This window comes from Molothrus aeneus, chromosome 1 (genome assembly GCF_037042795.1).
Source record: "Molothrus aeneus isolate 106 chromosome 1, BPBGC_Maene_1.0, whole genome shotgun sequence".
In the NCBI taxonomy this organism is placed as follows: domain Eukaryota; kingdom Metazoa; phylum Chordata; class Aves; order Passeriformes; family Icteridae; genus Molothrus; species Molothrus aeneus.
In genome coordinates this window covers 43811724-43826804 of record NC_089646.1, presented here as the reverse complement: position 1 = coordinate 43826804, position 15081 = coordinate 43811724, and the positions used below count along the sequence as shown (strand labels likewise).

Sequence of the window (15081 nt, the reverse complement as noted above, 5' to 3'; positions counted from 1 at the left end):
AGCTGCAATGTGATTGTATCCCTTGCTGACTTAGCTGAGGCAGTGACACTGTGTGCTTGGCCTAAGTCTCATGGGTGACTCTTCAAATATTTGATCAAGAATTTTGGAAAGAAAATAGAAAGTAAGTAAATGACAAAAAGGCAGGAAAGGCTCAGGGTCTACCTTAACTAGTGGTACAAACCCCAGTATGTTGTCCCTGAACCTCTGTTGCGAAGGGAATGAACTCAGGATTGGCTCCAGCCATCAGGTAAAGGTGTTCATTACCCAGGAACCCCCTGAGGGTGGGCAGGCTGCTCCTTGTCTGTCAGAGTCCTGGGAAGCCATAGGAGTTCTGCTTGTTGCTGAGAAAGGGGTGAAGCATGTTGGGGGAGCAGCTATGAAGTGAGAGAGCAACTGCTTGCAGCATTATCCATTGCTCCCTTTCTTCTCCTCCTGCCCTACCTGACAGAGCAACTTGACTTTAAAGCTCTGTCCCAGTTTTGGGCTCAACTCTGTAATCAATAAATTCAGTTTTTCTCACATTGCTAGGAAACTGAGCCAACTTACAGCAGGTGTACCTTCTGGCTGTATTGCAAGTGCAATAACTAAACAGTAAATGGGAAGTCCTTCCTCACTGCTCTTCTTGATGCGCTTGTCTTTGGATCAGGAGCAGGAAGCAGTTTCTCTTGTAGAATCATTTTCATGCTGCAGGAAGAGCCACTATAGCCATCTGTTGAGGAAAATTAGCAGTTTGCAATATGTTACATCTGTAAATGTATAAACTCTTGCAGGCATTACATGTGTTTATATACATACTCTGGTGTAATTGAGTATAGCTGAGGAACACAGCTTGCTGCTTCACTCCCAAGCAATGAGCCGTACCATGAGAGGAAATGGCCTCAAGTTGCATTAGGGGAGGTTTAGAATGGATACGAGGAGCAAAATTCTTCACCAAAAGGATTGTAAAGCACCAGAACAGGCTGTCCAGGAAAGTGATTCAGCATCCTTGCAGATACTTTAGAGATGTGTAGATGTGGTGCTTAGGGACATGGATTACTGGTGGACTTGGCAGTGCTGGGTTAATGGCTGGACTCGATCTTAGGAGTCTTTTCAATGTAAACAATTCAGTGATTCTCCTCTAGATGATAGACAATATGCTTTTGCAGGGTGGATAAAGGGTAATTTTAATTTCAAATGTATTTTATGCAAGTGCAGATGATAAGGCAAGGATTAATGTAGTAGAATATACATCTATCTTGTTGTTCAGAATTGTCTAATTATTTCAAGAATTATTTGCCTCCAGCATGTTCTGAAGGTTCTCTGTTGGATTTATTTGATATCAGAATTTTGACTGCTGCCCCTTAGAGTGCCGGGATTATTTGATTTTGTTCCAGGCTTATCTTTCTTTGAAGTATAGCAAAATGTCCAATTGTTTAAGATTCTTGCATAAGTAGCTATGTTGTAAAGCTTTGTTTCTTGTTAAAACACTTTTATTTTCCCTCTAATACCTGATTGGGAAAACCAATTTTTGAAAAGCAACAAACACATCCTCATAGTGAATACACCTTTGTTCTTGTGTTTCATTTGATATATCACTTAGTGCAAGCAGCAAAAATGAAATGACAAGCCTAAGAAAATTGTAATGGCTTTTAGTGATAAGCAGTCAAATAAGTATCACATGGTAGTAGCTTTGAAATTTTTGGTTAGAGAGGTTCAATTACATTTCTCTGATTTACTAGGCTTATGTGTCACTTATATTTGCAAACTGCTTGCATATTGTAGGTTTGGGGGTTTTTTGGTGTGTGTAACTCCTCAGTGTGGTGTTTTAAGTGGATTCAATGGTCCTGAGTTTTTCCATGTATCAATGCTTAATCCTGCTCTTACAGCTGCCTATGCTTCAGGTATTCTCTCAAGAGCAGCACAGACTCAAGCCAGACTCTGAGAACCAATACCCAAACCAGCAGGCAAATAATTTACTTGTGGAAGCCTGAATTTTCCTGGGGTTTCATGTTACTCAGTCCAGCTTATAAATCATCAGCTCCAGGAGTCATGGTATAGAACAGTGTGAACTTTGCTGCCATTTCTTTCTCTTGCTTTTTAAATATATTTTTAGCTTTTATAATGGTGAGAAAGGGCTGTAGAACGTCAGTTCTAAATGCTTTGTAAATAGAAATTAAATGAAGAGTAAACTCACTTTCGTTCATGTTTTTAAGGGAAAATATGCCATTTTCATGATTTGGAAGAGGAACATGGGGACTATTTAATGCTTTTGCTTGAAAGTATTGAGTTGCAAGTGAAGGCTTTGGATAGGCATATTTAAGGAAACAAGACTGGATAAGAGGACAACTGTGTGTGTTACTGTGTCTCAGCATATAGATGAGCCAGTTTGTTTTCTCCCTAGCTTCTACACTGTTCCAAATAAAAAAACATTCTGTTATCCTATTGAACCAACACACTGTTTTAGAAGGTGCCATTTTATAAACAAGAACAAGCACTCACCCTCTGTAGCAAGCCTGAGAGGCAGCCTTGCTGTGGGAGAGGCAGACTCCTTTGTGACTGGTACAAATCCAGTGAATGTAAATGAAACAGACCTTAGTTGATTCTGTGGGGAAAAAAAAAAAATCTCTGCTGCTTTTCCAGTAAAAAGCATTGAGACTGCTTTCTAGTAGGGGAGTTGTCTGTATTTATGCCTAGGAAGGTTATTTTGATCTTGTGTTTGTTCAGTCTCCTGGTTTTTTTGTATTAGTGAATTTTTGATTTCTCTTCCTCTGCATGTTTTACAGCATTGTAAGAAGGAAGACAGTGGGAACTCTGTGGAGTAAGAGGTGGCTGATGGCATTAGCTACATGCTAAACGAGCCAGTATGAATTCCAGATTTTCTCTTCCAGTGCAGGATAATAGAATATATGTATTTTTGTACTGACTCCTACAGGTGCTTTGCATTGCACTGTCTGACTTCAGTGGGAGCCACTCAGAGCATCCAGAACTGGGCACATTTGAGCATCTCCCAGTGCTCCAGTTATTGCGGGGATTTTCCTTCTCTTAACTGAAATGGGGTTATTTCTGTAGGTGCAGCACACTTCTGTACAGTGTTTTTTCATGCATTAGATGTCTCAGTTTCTTTCCAGTGACTTTCCCTTTTTCCCTTAAAATTGAAACAGCTGGTTCTATGGTAATGAGTCCCTTTGAACTGTCAATGTGTGTATATTTCCATTTACACCGCTGGCACTTTGTTCTGAACCTTCTCCCCTTCTGTCCAAATAGATTACTTGCATTATCATATCTGTCTCATTGTTCACAATAGCATTGCTGTGGATTCTCCAGACCCCCCTTCCTTACTGAGTTTATTGCTCATTTTTCAAAGGCTTTGTCAAGCTCTGGTAGGTGTAACTTTAAATGAATCTTCATTAATAGTTGTCAGATAATCAAAGTGAAGGAGGAAAAATTGTACTTTTGATTGCACAAACTATCCTGTGGAGGGGTCTAGCTAACCTATTGACTTTCCATTACATAATAATTCATATTCAAATTAATTTTGACAGCTTGCATTTTGTCTGTATGATCTATGATAATTTAAAATTCTGTAGCATTTTATAATATAATTGATGTTGATCAGGATAATTTTTAATGCCAACAGGAAGAGAATCTTGTGCAATGATTTTAGATATGGCTGAAAACCAGGAGTCTAGGCACATGGTCCAAGATAAGTAATTGAATGACTTTGTTTAAGATAGCACTGATTGTTCATGAGCAGTTTCCAGAGATGCACAGAGAAGGGCCAAGGCAAGGGTCACAGCAGCAACAAAGATTAGACATAATGAAAAAACCTTAATGCATATCAAAATAAAGATAGGTCTGCTTTTCCTGTCATGCTGGGGTCTCTGTTCAGACCTGGGCAAGCCAGGTGTCTTAGTGAGCTCCTGATTAAACACATGGAATATTAATTTAATGAACTTGCTGAATCAGGAACTCCTGATGAATTCCCACCTTTCCTCATTTGCACCAAACCTATTTGCAGCTGAATGTGAAGGAATGGATTTGCTTTTCACAACCAAGGAAGACTTGGTGCCAACAGTCGGTACAGTAATTATTAGAGAGTGGGAATTCTCAATTACATAAAATTTCTTAAAGAAAAATAATTACTTATCTCAATTACTATCATTCCCTGAAGGGGTGCATGGCCTACATTCTGCTGGAGCTGAACAAGTTACTAAACAGAGGAACTCTTCTACCTGAACATCCAGCCTAATTTCAGCCTTTTCTATAAATCTTGCTCTTACTGTATTTTGTTTAATTTGATCTGAGTTTTATTAATTTTAAGCTTCTAACTGTAGACTTGGTTTTCATACTTCCTTTTATTAGACTTTAAACCCTGGAAGGTCCAGAAAGTGTAGGTACAAAGCTTTCTGTCTAGAGAGTTAAGCTGTTCATGTGTTTTGAATACTAAATGTCTCTCCCATTTATAATTTATAAGTGTAAATATGTAGGGAGCAGCTAGTGCCACAACAACCAGTGCTTTTAGGGCTGCTCTCTTTTGGAGGCACTTATTCACAGCTCTTATTTCATGTAACTCTACTATTAATATTTCCCACCATGTGCACATACTGCAAACATAATTTACCTTTCCAGGAGCAGACACTTGCTGTTTACTTCTGTAGAAGCAGGCATATGCTATTAGCTCATTTTCATTTCATGACCTAAGTGGCAGTAAAATAATTCAGACACAGGTCTCAACATATGCTGATGGGAAGCCTGCAAGCCCCAAATTCATTTGTGTGTAGTTTGGTCTGGAGTACAGGTTTCTAAATAATAAGACCTTTCTCTAAATGCAGAGCACATTGGTTACTGCTTTTAATCTCAGCATCTTTCTCATCTACTGCTCACTTATTACCTGAACTGAAGGTGAGGCTGAGTGTGAATGTTCCCCTGATTCTTCACAAGGGGCTGTAGGGAGCAATCTCTTCGTTTTTCACCCAGACAGCTTGCAGAAAAGCTTTTTGGACATTGTGTGTGTGTAGGAGGGCAAAATGACGCTGTGGGCAAAGGAGTGAACTTGAAATCAGAATTCAAATAGCATCTTAGGTTTGTGTCATGGTGAATCTAAGGAGCCTGGTTCTGAGTTTGTGGTGAGCTTATGTGGATCACCATTTTGCAACGAGTTGGATCTGGTTGAGTGAGCTGATTTCAAGTCTTTTAACTCCCAGAGAGAGGCATATACTGGTTGTGTTCTGTGTCACAAAGATCCTTACTTCTGCAGGCACTAGACAACTGAACATTTTTAAGTCATTTGGTCCCCCTGAATAGAGAAAGATGTAGCTGTCAAGTGTGTAATACTGATTTTCACTGTAATCCAGTTATCTGGGCAGGCACAACTTTCTGAACTTGTGTGCTTTTAGTGAAGTACCTACACATGAGAGCCTGTGTAGCACTACTTTGTGCCAGAAATTCTGGGTTTATGTGTACATTTTGATTTTCTGCATGGCTTTGTAGCCAAGGGCCTCAAATAATCAGTTAGTTCAACAACATATCACAGAAACAATCTGTACCCTGAAAAGTTTATAATTTGATTGTTTGCTGATTAGTCACTGAGTAGAAGAGGTTGGAGAAGACCTCTGCAGATCATCTATTCTAAGCCTGTGCTCAAAGTGAGCTGTGTCCAGACAAGTTTTGGATATCTCTAAACATGAAGTCTCTACAAGTTCTCTGAGAAGCATGTTGCAGTGTTGAACCAAACTTATAGTAAAAAATTTCCTTTGCTTTAATCAAAATTTCCTGAATTTCAGTCTGTGCCAGTTGCCTCTTGTCCTGTCACTGGTCACTACTGACAAGAATTTGGCTTCATGTTTCCCTATCTCATCCTGTGTATCAGTAAGATCACTTTCAGCTGTGAATCTCTTTAAAAAGGTCAAAAGAGCACGTTAACTTCTAGCAAATGAATTCTAAGTATGCCAGATATGGAACAAGTTTGAGATACTGGAGACAGAGACCTGTCTTCAAGGTTCTCACTTTTTCTTTGTAGCCAACACATTCTTTAGTGGGTTTTTTTTGGTTTGGGGTTTTCTTTGGTTTTTGTTTTCCTTTGGTGGGTTCTCTTCAGTTGTTTGTTTTTTGGGTTTTCTTTGTAGCCTAGTATGTTTTAATTGCAGCATAGTGTAGTTTTAATTTTTTTCCAGTTGGTACTGTTTTCTTGATATTTCACCATGGAGAGGTGAAAACAGAAGGCCTGGTTTTGCTTCAGTCTAGCACTTGCTAATAAGTTTGTGTGGGAAGCATATGATCCACCACTTTCCTGTTTTCCTGAGGAAATGAGAGAGAATGTATGCAATGATGAAATGAAAACTTTACAAATATGTGACCAATCACTTTTTGTATGTGTTCTATTGCCTTCCTGTACTGGGCACAGCTCTTGTTCAGTGAATATCAAAACTGTGTGGATATTGAAGGAATAATAAGGTTCTAATGAACTGAAAAAGGAAGAGTTTGTAGCAAAGAAAAATGAATAATTTTTTTCCTCCATCAATAATGTACCTAGTTAATTGACAAAAAAAATCTTATGCAATCTAACTTCTCTATGTTTGTGCAAAACAATACCATTTTTAGCCACTTTCAGTGGGCTCAAAATCTATTTTCTAGGCCTCCAGCTTCCTGGTAATGTGACATCAGCACAACAGCCCAAGCTGGTGATTATATTAAAAGAAGAATATAATGAGACAAAAGAATAAGGCTGTGCCTTGATCTTTTCCATTGATAAATTTAGAACTTGCAAAAGCTGAAATAATAGTTGTAGTGATAAAAAGAAATGTAATTTTTATACTTACCTGCTGTTCTGAAAAACCAATGTATAATTATTGTAGGAGGAAGAAAAATACATCTCTCCCCCTCACTCTGCTACTTTTTCCTCTTCTCTTCAGTGTTGAAATCATCCAGTTTAATTAAATCACCAGCCTATTTCTGCACAAAGGATGACATTTTATTAATGATGCATGATGTGTATGAGACAGAATTAACCCAATTTTCAAATGGATTTCAATTTGGAAAGGGCAACATGTAAAAATGTCTTGTAAATGTGTGGGATGAGCTTGTTGAGCAGCTTTCTGCAGGAGATGGGATTACAAAATTATGAATAATTAGACAACAGTCTCTCCAGTCCCTGGCTTTATAATGTAGCCCAATATCATTGCCTTTTCCATGTGTTGTTCAGTTTTGCCCATTTTCTCAGTCATGTTTCTTTCCTAGCAGCAAGTGCAAGGAACAGTAGTTTAGGTGACAATATTTACAAGTAACCGGGAGGGGCTGAAGGTGACTGTTTTGAACTTAGGATGTCAGGCACTATGTTGGTGGTGTGGCTCACATTTCAAATATGCCTGTAGAGCCTGAGGTTCAGAGAGTGGTTGGGGTCCACTCAGGCTCCCTTCACTTATACCTGAATGGGGTAGTGGCAGCAGGTCAATGTTCACATAGTGAGTTGTTGTATAGATTTGAAGAATTGTGAGTTGTTAAGAAGCTTTTATCCCTCCTGCCAGGGGAGCAGATAATCTGCCTTGTCACACACATTTACATTCCTGAAATTTGAATGAAACTCTATTGCCAACTCCCTGTACTCTGAATTGAGAAATACCTTCCTAATTCATAGGAAAACTTGATCGGTGTGGTTCTGCAGGTTTTGAGTTTATTTTGAACTTAGCAGATTTGGGGGAAAAACCCTTCACTTTCCTTTCCATATCTCTGAAATGTAATTTTTATCAAAACAATTCTCAAAAATCATTAACCTCTGAGAACAGGGTGTTGTGGAATAGACAATGAAAAGATTTGAAACAGACAGTCAAAATGTCTTGCTTGCTGTCTAAATGGCAAGACAAATCTGCCTGCTAGAAGTATGAGATTCCTTTTTTGTGGCTGTTATGTATGGGATAAAGTGATGAAGGCACTAAAAAATGTATTAGGAAGCAAATTTTTAAAGGGTCAGGCTGTGAAGCTCAGAGCAAGTGTGCCAATTAGAGTGTTCCTATGTTCTTTATTGATGCAGAAATGGTCATATGGGGATTTTTGGTAAACTCTGTGTTGAAATATTTTTGTTGCTTCTGTTGAGAGAAATTCTTGAGCTACAAGATGGGTGGTGGTGTTCATAATGAAGGAAGGGTTGGAGGTCCCTGTTAGTCCAGCTATCTCTGCTCATGTAACTCTGATTCCTGACCCAAAAGAGCAAACACTCTACAACAACAACACGTGGCAGCATAAATATCCTGCCCTTCTGTACAGAACATCAATCTTGGCTACTTGCTTAGGAATGGAGGCAGGTAATCTACTTCAGTAAGTGTGGAAACAGCAAAATGTATTTTGGCCATGATGAATATTTTCTGGCAATTTAAGATTTGCATGAAAGTGGCCTTCTATGGCATTTATGCCAAAAGTTTATGCAAGAAGTGCGTACTCTTTACAAGGAATAGAGGGAAATAAAAGCAGATTGGAGGAGTGCTGTACCAATTTAATTTACCCTTGTCAATATGTTGTCATAAGAAATACAGAATTACCATCCTGTCTATCTAGCCTGTGGCTGGGGAAAATGTGGCTCTATAAGCAGGAGCAGAGCTGGAAGTTGAGGTCATAGTTCACCCCAGAGTTCAGAGACATGGTGGAAAATATCATTCTGAAGTTGGCTTACTTATAAACATGTGAGATGATTATTTATTTTTTCTATAGTTATTCCTTTGATTTTATTCTTTCCCCTCATGCTTTGGTTCTCAGTCACTGTTACTGTGTGGAAGGAGGGGCTGTGCCTTGTGTGCACCATCCTTAATAGACCTTTTCTCTCTTTCAGAACAAGGAATGAAGAAAATGAGCAACATCTATGAATCAGCAGCCAACACCCTGGGAATTTTTAACAGCCCATGCCTGACTAAAGTGGAGTTGCGAGTTGCATGCAAAGGCATATCTGACAGGGATGCCCTCTCAAAACCAGACCCTTGTGTCATCCTTAAAATGCAGTCACACGGCCAGTGGTTTGAGGTGAGTGTTTAATAAAATAAAATTGATTCTTCTGGCACTTTAGGATGGCATAGACAAACTGCTGAGGCAAAATTGAAATAGCAAGAACACTAAAGAGAAGCAGCAATTTGAAGCCTGTGGCACAATCTTGCAAGAGTGAAGGGAGATTTTCCATTAACCCTAACACAGTTTGAATCAGAAACTTTGAACTTCTCTTTGGAATCTAGATTAAAAATCAAGATGAATAAAAAAAGAAGCATCGTAAAACTCTTCCCTTTAGGCCTTATTTTTTCATAAAAGCTATATAATGCTGCAGATAATCATAGTGACCACAAGGCATTACAATATAAAGAGGAATACTGTGGAAGAGAGGAGGATTTATCATTATCTGGCAAGGGATTTGGTGACAGAGTAGCTTGATTTGCAGAATTTGAGCATTACAGTTGGATTCCTTGTTGCAGTTAGTAAAACGAATGCATTTGCCTTATCAATTTGCCTTGTATTGCAGGTTGCATGTTTGATTAAAATCCTGCTTTGTGTTATTTTACCTGATCATGGAAATAATTTCTTTGGTAACTGGAAACATGGTGTCTTAAAGAAATTCAAATTGTAACTATAGAATATAGAATGGAATATAATATTTTTAATGACATATTGTTGGTCATTTTCCTTAAAAATTATAGTTGAGTGTTTGTGGTTAATCAAGCTGAAAGGTGTGACTTTAAAAAGAGACTAGAAAGAGTGTAGGAGAAAATTAGGAATTTATTAAATCCAGTTAATTTTGAGTGCATATTCATCCCTCTCTTTTCAAGAGTTTTAGCATTCAGCATAGGATTGTCCTATCTATGAAAAGATAAGAAATAATAATGGTGGGTATATGCAGAAATCAAAACCTCAAATTCAGGGGTCTTTTAATTTTGCACTTTCAGCTAAGTTTTTCAGACTTTGAGGAGTTTGTTCCATTTATTCCAATTGTTTTGACCTATGAAGTTTTTCCATTTCAGGCCAGCACAGCCTAGGAGAGTTAAGGGGGTTTTGATGGTATTCTTCTTCTTTCCTTAGTTTCCTCTTGTGGAAGCACTAGACATGTTCCTGGTAGAAAACCAGACTATAAATAGAAATAAAACTCTCACCTTTGTTTTTAGTGCTACAAAATCAGCGTGTCCGTGTAATTGAAATTTAGGGTGATAAAATAGTTAGCCTAAAAAGGAGTAATTTTAGCTCTTTGTGTAGAAAAAAACATTTAGCTGCACTCTCTGTAATCACACAAATAGTAAAAATTATTCAAGAAATGGATTAAAGGTCAAAATAAATGAAATGGCCCTGTTTGGAAAGGACACAATGAAAACTTTCATGCTGTCTCAGTTTTCTGAATAACTTTGGGCGCATTTACATACAGTTTGTCTCTGGCAGGGTAAGTTGATTTAAATTATATATTCTGATGTAGTAATGGAGATTCCCTTTATTTGATGTGGTTTTTAATTTGGAAAGTGATTGTCTGAATAGAGTAAGTCTTACAGAATAGATCTGCCCACTGATATGATTCTCATCTAATGTCAGTTGCTGCTACTAGTGAGAGTCCAGGCAATTCATTTTAGTGTGAAAAAAAAAGGTGTTATTAGTTCATGTTCCTATCAGTACTGCAAAGCGAATGCCACTCTGCCATGATGAGTATTTTCTGGCCAGCACCTTCTTAAGAGAATTTTTAATTAAGTTCCTATTGCTGAACTAAATTGAGCAGAGTCACTCAGGTATAGCTGGAGACGTAATTTCGCTGGATGAATCTTCTGCTGATGGCAATCAATGATCCAGCAAGACCAGGAAAACCAGACAAAGTAATAATTAAAAAGTAATAAAATCCAGTAAAGTGAGTATATTCAACAGAGAAATCACTAAATGGCAAAGAAAGAAGTAGAACTGAGGAGTGTGGATTTAGTGCCTTCATAAGTTATCTTTAATTTCCAAGTACCTTAAACCCCTTGGAGATCCAAAGGTGCCGTAGCAAGATGCAGTATGACTGAAAGGTACTTACTGATCACATGCTCTGGTTGTGTGGAGGTTTTGTCAGCAAGGAGTAGCTGAATTGAAATGTCCAAAATACAGGCTTTGGTCTGTGTAGGTTGTGCTCTTGCACAGAAGTGCTTTTGAAATCCATGGAAAGTACCGAGGGCTGGCTGCATGGCTGCTCTTGGGCCAGATGCAGGTGAAGCACGTGGGATTAGGCTGATGGGGTTGCACTGTGCATAAAGTTAGAGATACTGGGATATAAGGGAATGGAATGTAATATTTTTAATAACATCTTTTTGGTTATTTTTGCTTAAAAATTATAGTTGAGTGTTTGTGGTTAATCAAGCTGAAAGGTATGACTTTAAAAGGAGAATATAAAGTATATAAGAGAAAATTAGGTATTTATTAAATCCAGTTAATTTTGAGTGCATATTCATCCCTCTCTTTTCAAGAGTTTTAGCATTCAGCATAGGGTTGTCCTATCTATGAAGAGATAAAAAATAATAATGGTGAGCATATGCAGAAAGCCACTCTACAGGTGCAGACAATCCCTGAAAGTGAGTGATCTGTGTACATTTGTCTCTGGGAGAATTTTGATAAAATATGTCAGCCTGTTGCTGAGGAATTTTTTTTTCAGTTCTGCAGTTCTGTAGTTCTGTGTGTGCATATGTGTGTGTTTGTGTAAATTATGCCACCCACACATGTAAATATAGAATGAAAATGTGTTGATGCTCTTGTAGAGTGGGTAGGTGCCATTTCCAGAGATTGGAAATGACGTCCAAGTATTCTTCTTATTTTGTTTTTAACTGTGGTTTTCCTGTTTTGTTTAGTTTTGGGGGTTTTTGTTTGTTTCCCAGACACAGAATTGGTGAGGTTGGAAGGGACCTCTAGAGGTCACATGGCCCATGTGCTGCTCAGGTGGGGACACCTAGAGCCAGTTCCCCAGGACAGTGTCAGACAGGTTGTGAATGTCTCTAAGGAGGGGATTCTGCATTCTCCCCAGGCAACCTGTGTCAGTGCCTGGTCACTGTCACAAGCAAAAAAATGTTTCCTAATGTTCCTGTCTTTCAACTAGTGCACATTACCTCTGGTTCTGTCACTAGCCACCAGTGAAAAGAAGCCTGGCTCTGTTGTCATTGGACCTTCCCTTCAGGTATTACATTGATGAGATGTCCCCTGAGTGCTCCAGGTGTGTCACCTACAAACTTGCTGAAGGTACAGTCTGCCCCACCATCCAGGTCATTAATGGAGATCTTAAACAGTACTGACCCCTGTGTCCCACTGCTAGTCTCTGGCATCCAGCTAGAATTTGTCTCACTGATAACCAGCCTCTGAGCCTGGGCAGCTTTCAGTCCACCTCACTGTCTGCTCATCCATTCTCTGTAGCAACAGCTCCTCTATGAAAATCTTATGGGAGGCAGTGTCCAAGGCCTCACTGGAGTCCTGGTAGAAAATATCCACTGCTCTTCCTTCATCCAGCAGGCCTGGTAGATCTACTTCATCTCAGGCATGACTTTTTCTTGGTTGGCTACTCATGATGATTTTCTTATCCTTTATGTGCCTAGGATTAAGTTTCTGTACCAAGTTCTCAGGAACTGAGGTGAAGTTGGTGGTGCTGTAGTTCCCTAGATGATGTGATGAAGGACACAAAACTCCTCAGTAGTGAAACCATGGGGAACTTTGACAAATACTCAAAGAATTTTTGGTGCTGTCCCCCATTCTGGTACAGATATGCTTGCTGTTTTTTCCCTCTTGTCTGGGTAGATGTTTCTCTGTAAAACAAACTGGCACACTCACAAATGTGCACACACACCTCCCCCCTAACATTTCCCCGTGTGTGCATGTTGGTGCTGTCTATAAAGCACTATTTCCACCAAGCTAGAATGTAAATTATATGTTGTGTCTCCCAGGAAGATCAGCAGTTTACTCCTTCTCACACATGAAGCCTAACATGACCGGGTGTGATACAGCATAATCTTAAATTCTGCTGTATTTATGTACTAAAAGCCAATTTTGCTTTTACCCTGATCCAGGGCTGAATTTTAGCTCTTTTAGCCATAATTTTAAGCAGGTGCACACTTGCAGGGTGCCGAAATGTTGTACTTAAACTGTTTGTATAAGATAATTATTCAACGGCTGTTTCTCCATCTTGACTTGAATGTGTTCAAGGAGTTTAAATACTGTACCAAGTTTCAGATGGTGAATGACTGAGGTACATGGTGATAAATTCCTTTGCTCCAATGTTTATTTACCCACCTAGAGTGTGAATGTCCACGTATAATAAATGTTAACTGTTAACTAATGCATTGCATTGGAGCCTTCAGCTGAGATGTGCTGGCACCGACATTCTCATTAACTCCTTAATCCTAAGAAAGTGTCTTGGCCCTGTTCACAGATGATCTGCATATGGCAAATACCCATAGTACATGTTATTTTGAAAGCTGATAAGTTGCAGAGCTGTGTCTGGTCATGCAAGATTTACATGAGATCAGGAGGTGTCACACAGCCAGATGGAATGTAATTTCTGGAGCTATGAAAAGAGAAGAGGAGCTTGGGAAGACAAGTAGTCATGTTTGGGAATTAGGGAGGGCTTTCTGTAGTTGCACTCTCCTGGCTTTCAGCAGCAGGACAGAGTGTCTGCTTCCTCGTGGATTTGAACAGCCACCTGGAGGTTTTGTGTTTTACCCAAAGTTTTTATTAAACCTCAGTAACTGCAGAGCAAATGAAGCAGCACCCAAAGACAACCTGCACTTGCTAAAATTCATCTTGATGGACTCGGGTGAAATCGTTAGAATGGATGTTTTTTTACTAAAATAGATTTTTTTGTTGAAATGTTCTCTGAAGTCACAGTTTGTGAAAAACTCAGTGAGCTTTGATAAAAATGTGTTGATATTCTTAATATAAGAGTTATTCACTTGTAATTCAGCGAGACATTTCAAGGACCAGCTTGGTAAGACTAAACAAACAAACCTGAGTTTTCTGTGTTTCCTCTTCCTTTCACATCAACCTGCACATCCATCTGTATTTGCTTTTCCTCTTGGTCCGGCTCTCTCTTTTGTTTCATTTCTGAATTAGAGCATCCTTCTCCTTCCTCTGCCTTTTCACCTACCTCATCTCCCCATTTACATTCCCAGCACCTGCTGCCAAGTTTCTCTCTTCTCTGTATTAGAGACCAGGGGAAATTCCCTGTCCCTTCCTAGCATGGGTGAAGGATCTGAAGAGAAGACCTGAGGCAGACTTCAGCTCTTTGTTTCCATAGATACCCAAAAGTAGCTTTCATGTTATCCATCTGTGGCTGTTACAACCCACTGCAGAAGCCAACAAGCCATGAAATAGGGGAGTCTGTGGGATGATATATTCCATGACTCTACCAAACTGTTCAGAAATAAACACAAAAATACTGTCAAGAGGCAAAAAATCCCCACACACGAAAAAATACATCCTTTTTAGTTCATTTTGATGAACAGGTAATAGATGAAACATTTGGATTGAACTGAAAGTTTCAATGATCAGAAAGAAGAACTACCACCAGCAGCCATACAGAATGAGGCTTGAGGCTGTCTAACCCCATCTTGCATCTAGTTGCTAGTTGATGAGGGTGAAGAAATATGGGATCAGAAAAATATATGTGTCTTTCCACCTAGCTCTCAGTGATCTGCAGCTCAGGGAGTTCTTAAACAGGAGTTTATGCCTTTGTAAAAAAATGTTGGTAGAATAACTTCCATAACTTAGTTCAAATAATTTTAAAAGTCTTGTATATAAAAGATAAAATTTTAGGATATCCTGGGACATAAGTGTTCAGCAGCTTAAGTGGGGGTTGAATAAAGTAATATTACTTGTATTTTTTGAATTTAGCTCTTGCTGATTCTTTTTAAATTCCATTTTCTTGTATTAAAGGAGACACTGAGAAAATCCCTGTTCATTTTCTCAATGCCATTTGGGATTTTATTCTTCTGATTTGTCCATGACTGTATAAAAAGGCATCCTTTATTTTGAAGATTCAGCATACCTAAACTATCACAAAACATGGATTTGTTTGGGTAGTTATTTGAAGTATGAGCATTGCAGAGATGCAATGCAGTGTTGCATTTCCACAGTGATTTCTGAGCA

The 15081-nt window shown here is 38.9% G+C and overlaps 1 protein-coding gene across 2 annotated transcripts in view; it reads left to right on the top strand.

The window, feature by feature from the left end:
* Window positions 1-15081, top strand: part of CPNE4 (copine 4) — a 229349-nt gene that overhangs the window by 40577 nt on the left and 173691 nt on the right. For both annotated transcript variants that reach the window (XM_066555959.1, XM_066555953.1), the window contains one exon: window positions 8798-8985. In XM_066555959.1, coding sequence (XP_066412056.1) covers window positions 8806-8985 — 180 coding nt within the window. In that variant the 5' untranslated portion in view covers window positions 8798-8805. The remainder of the gene's footprint in view (window positions 1-8797; window positions 8986-15081) is intronic.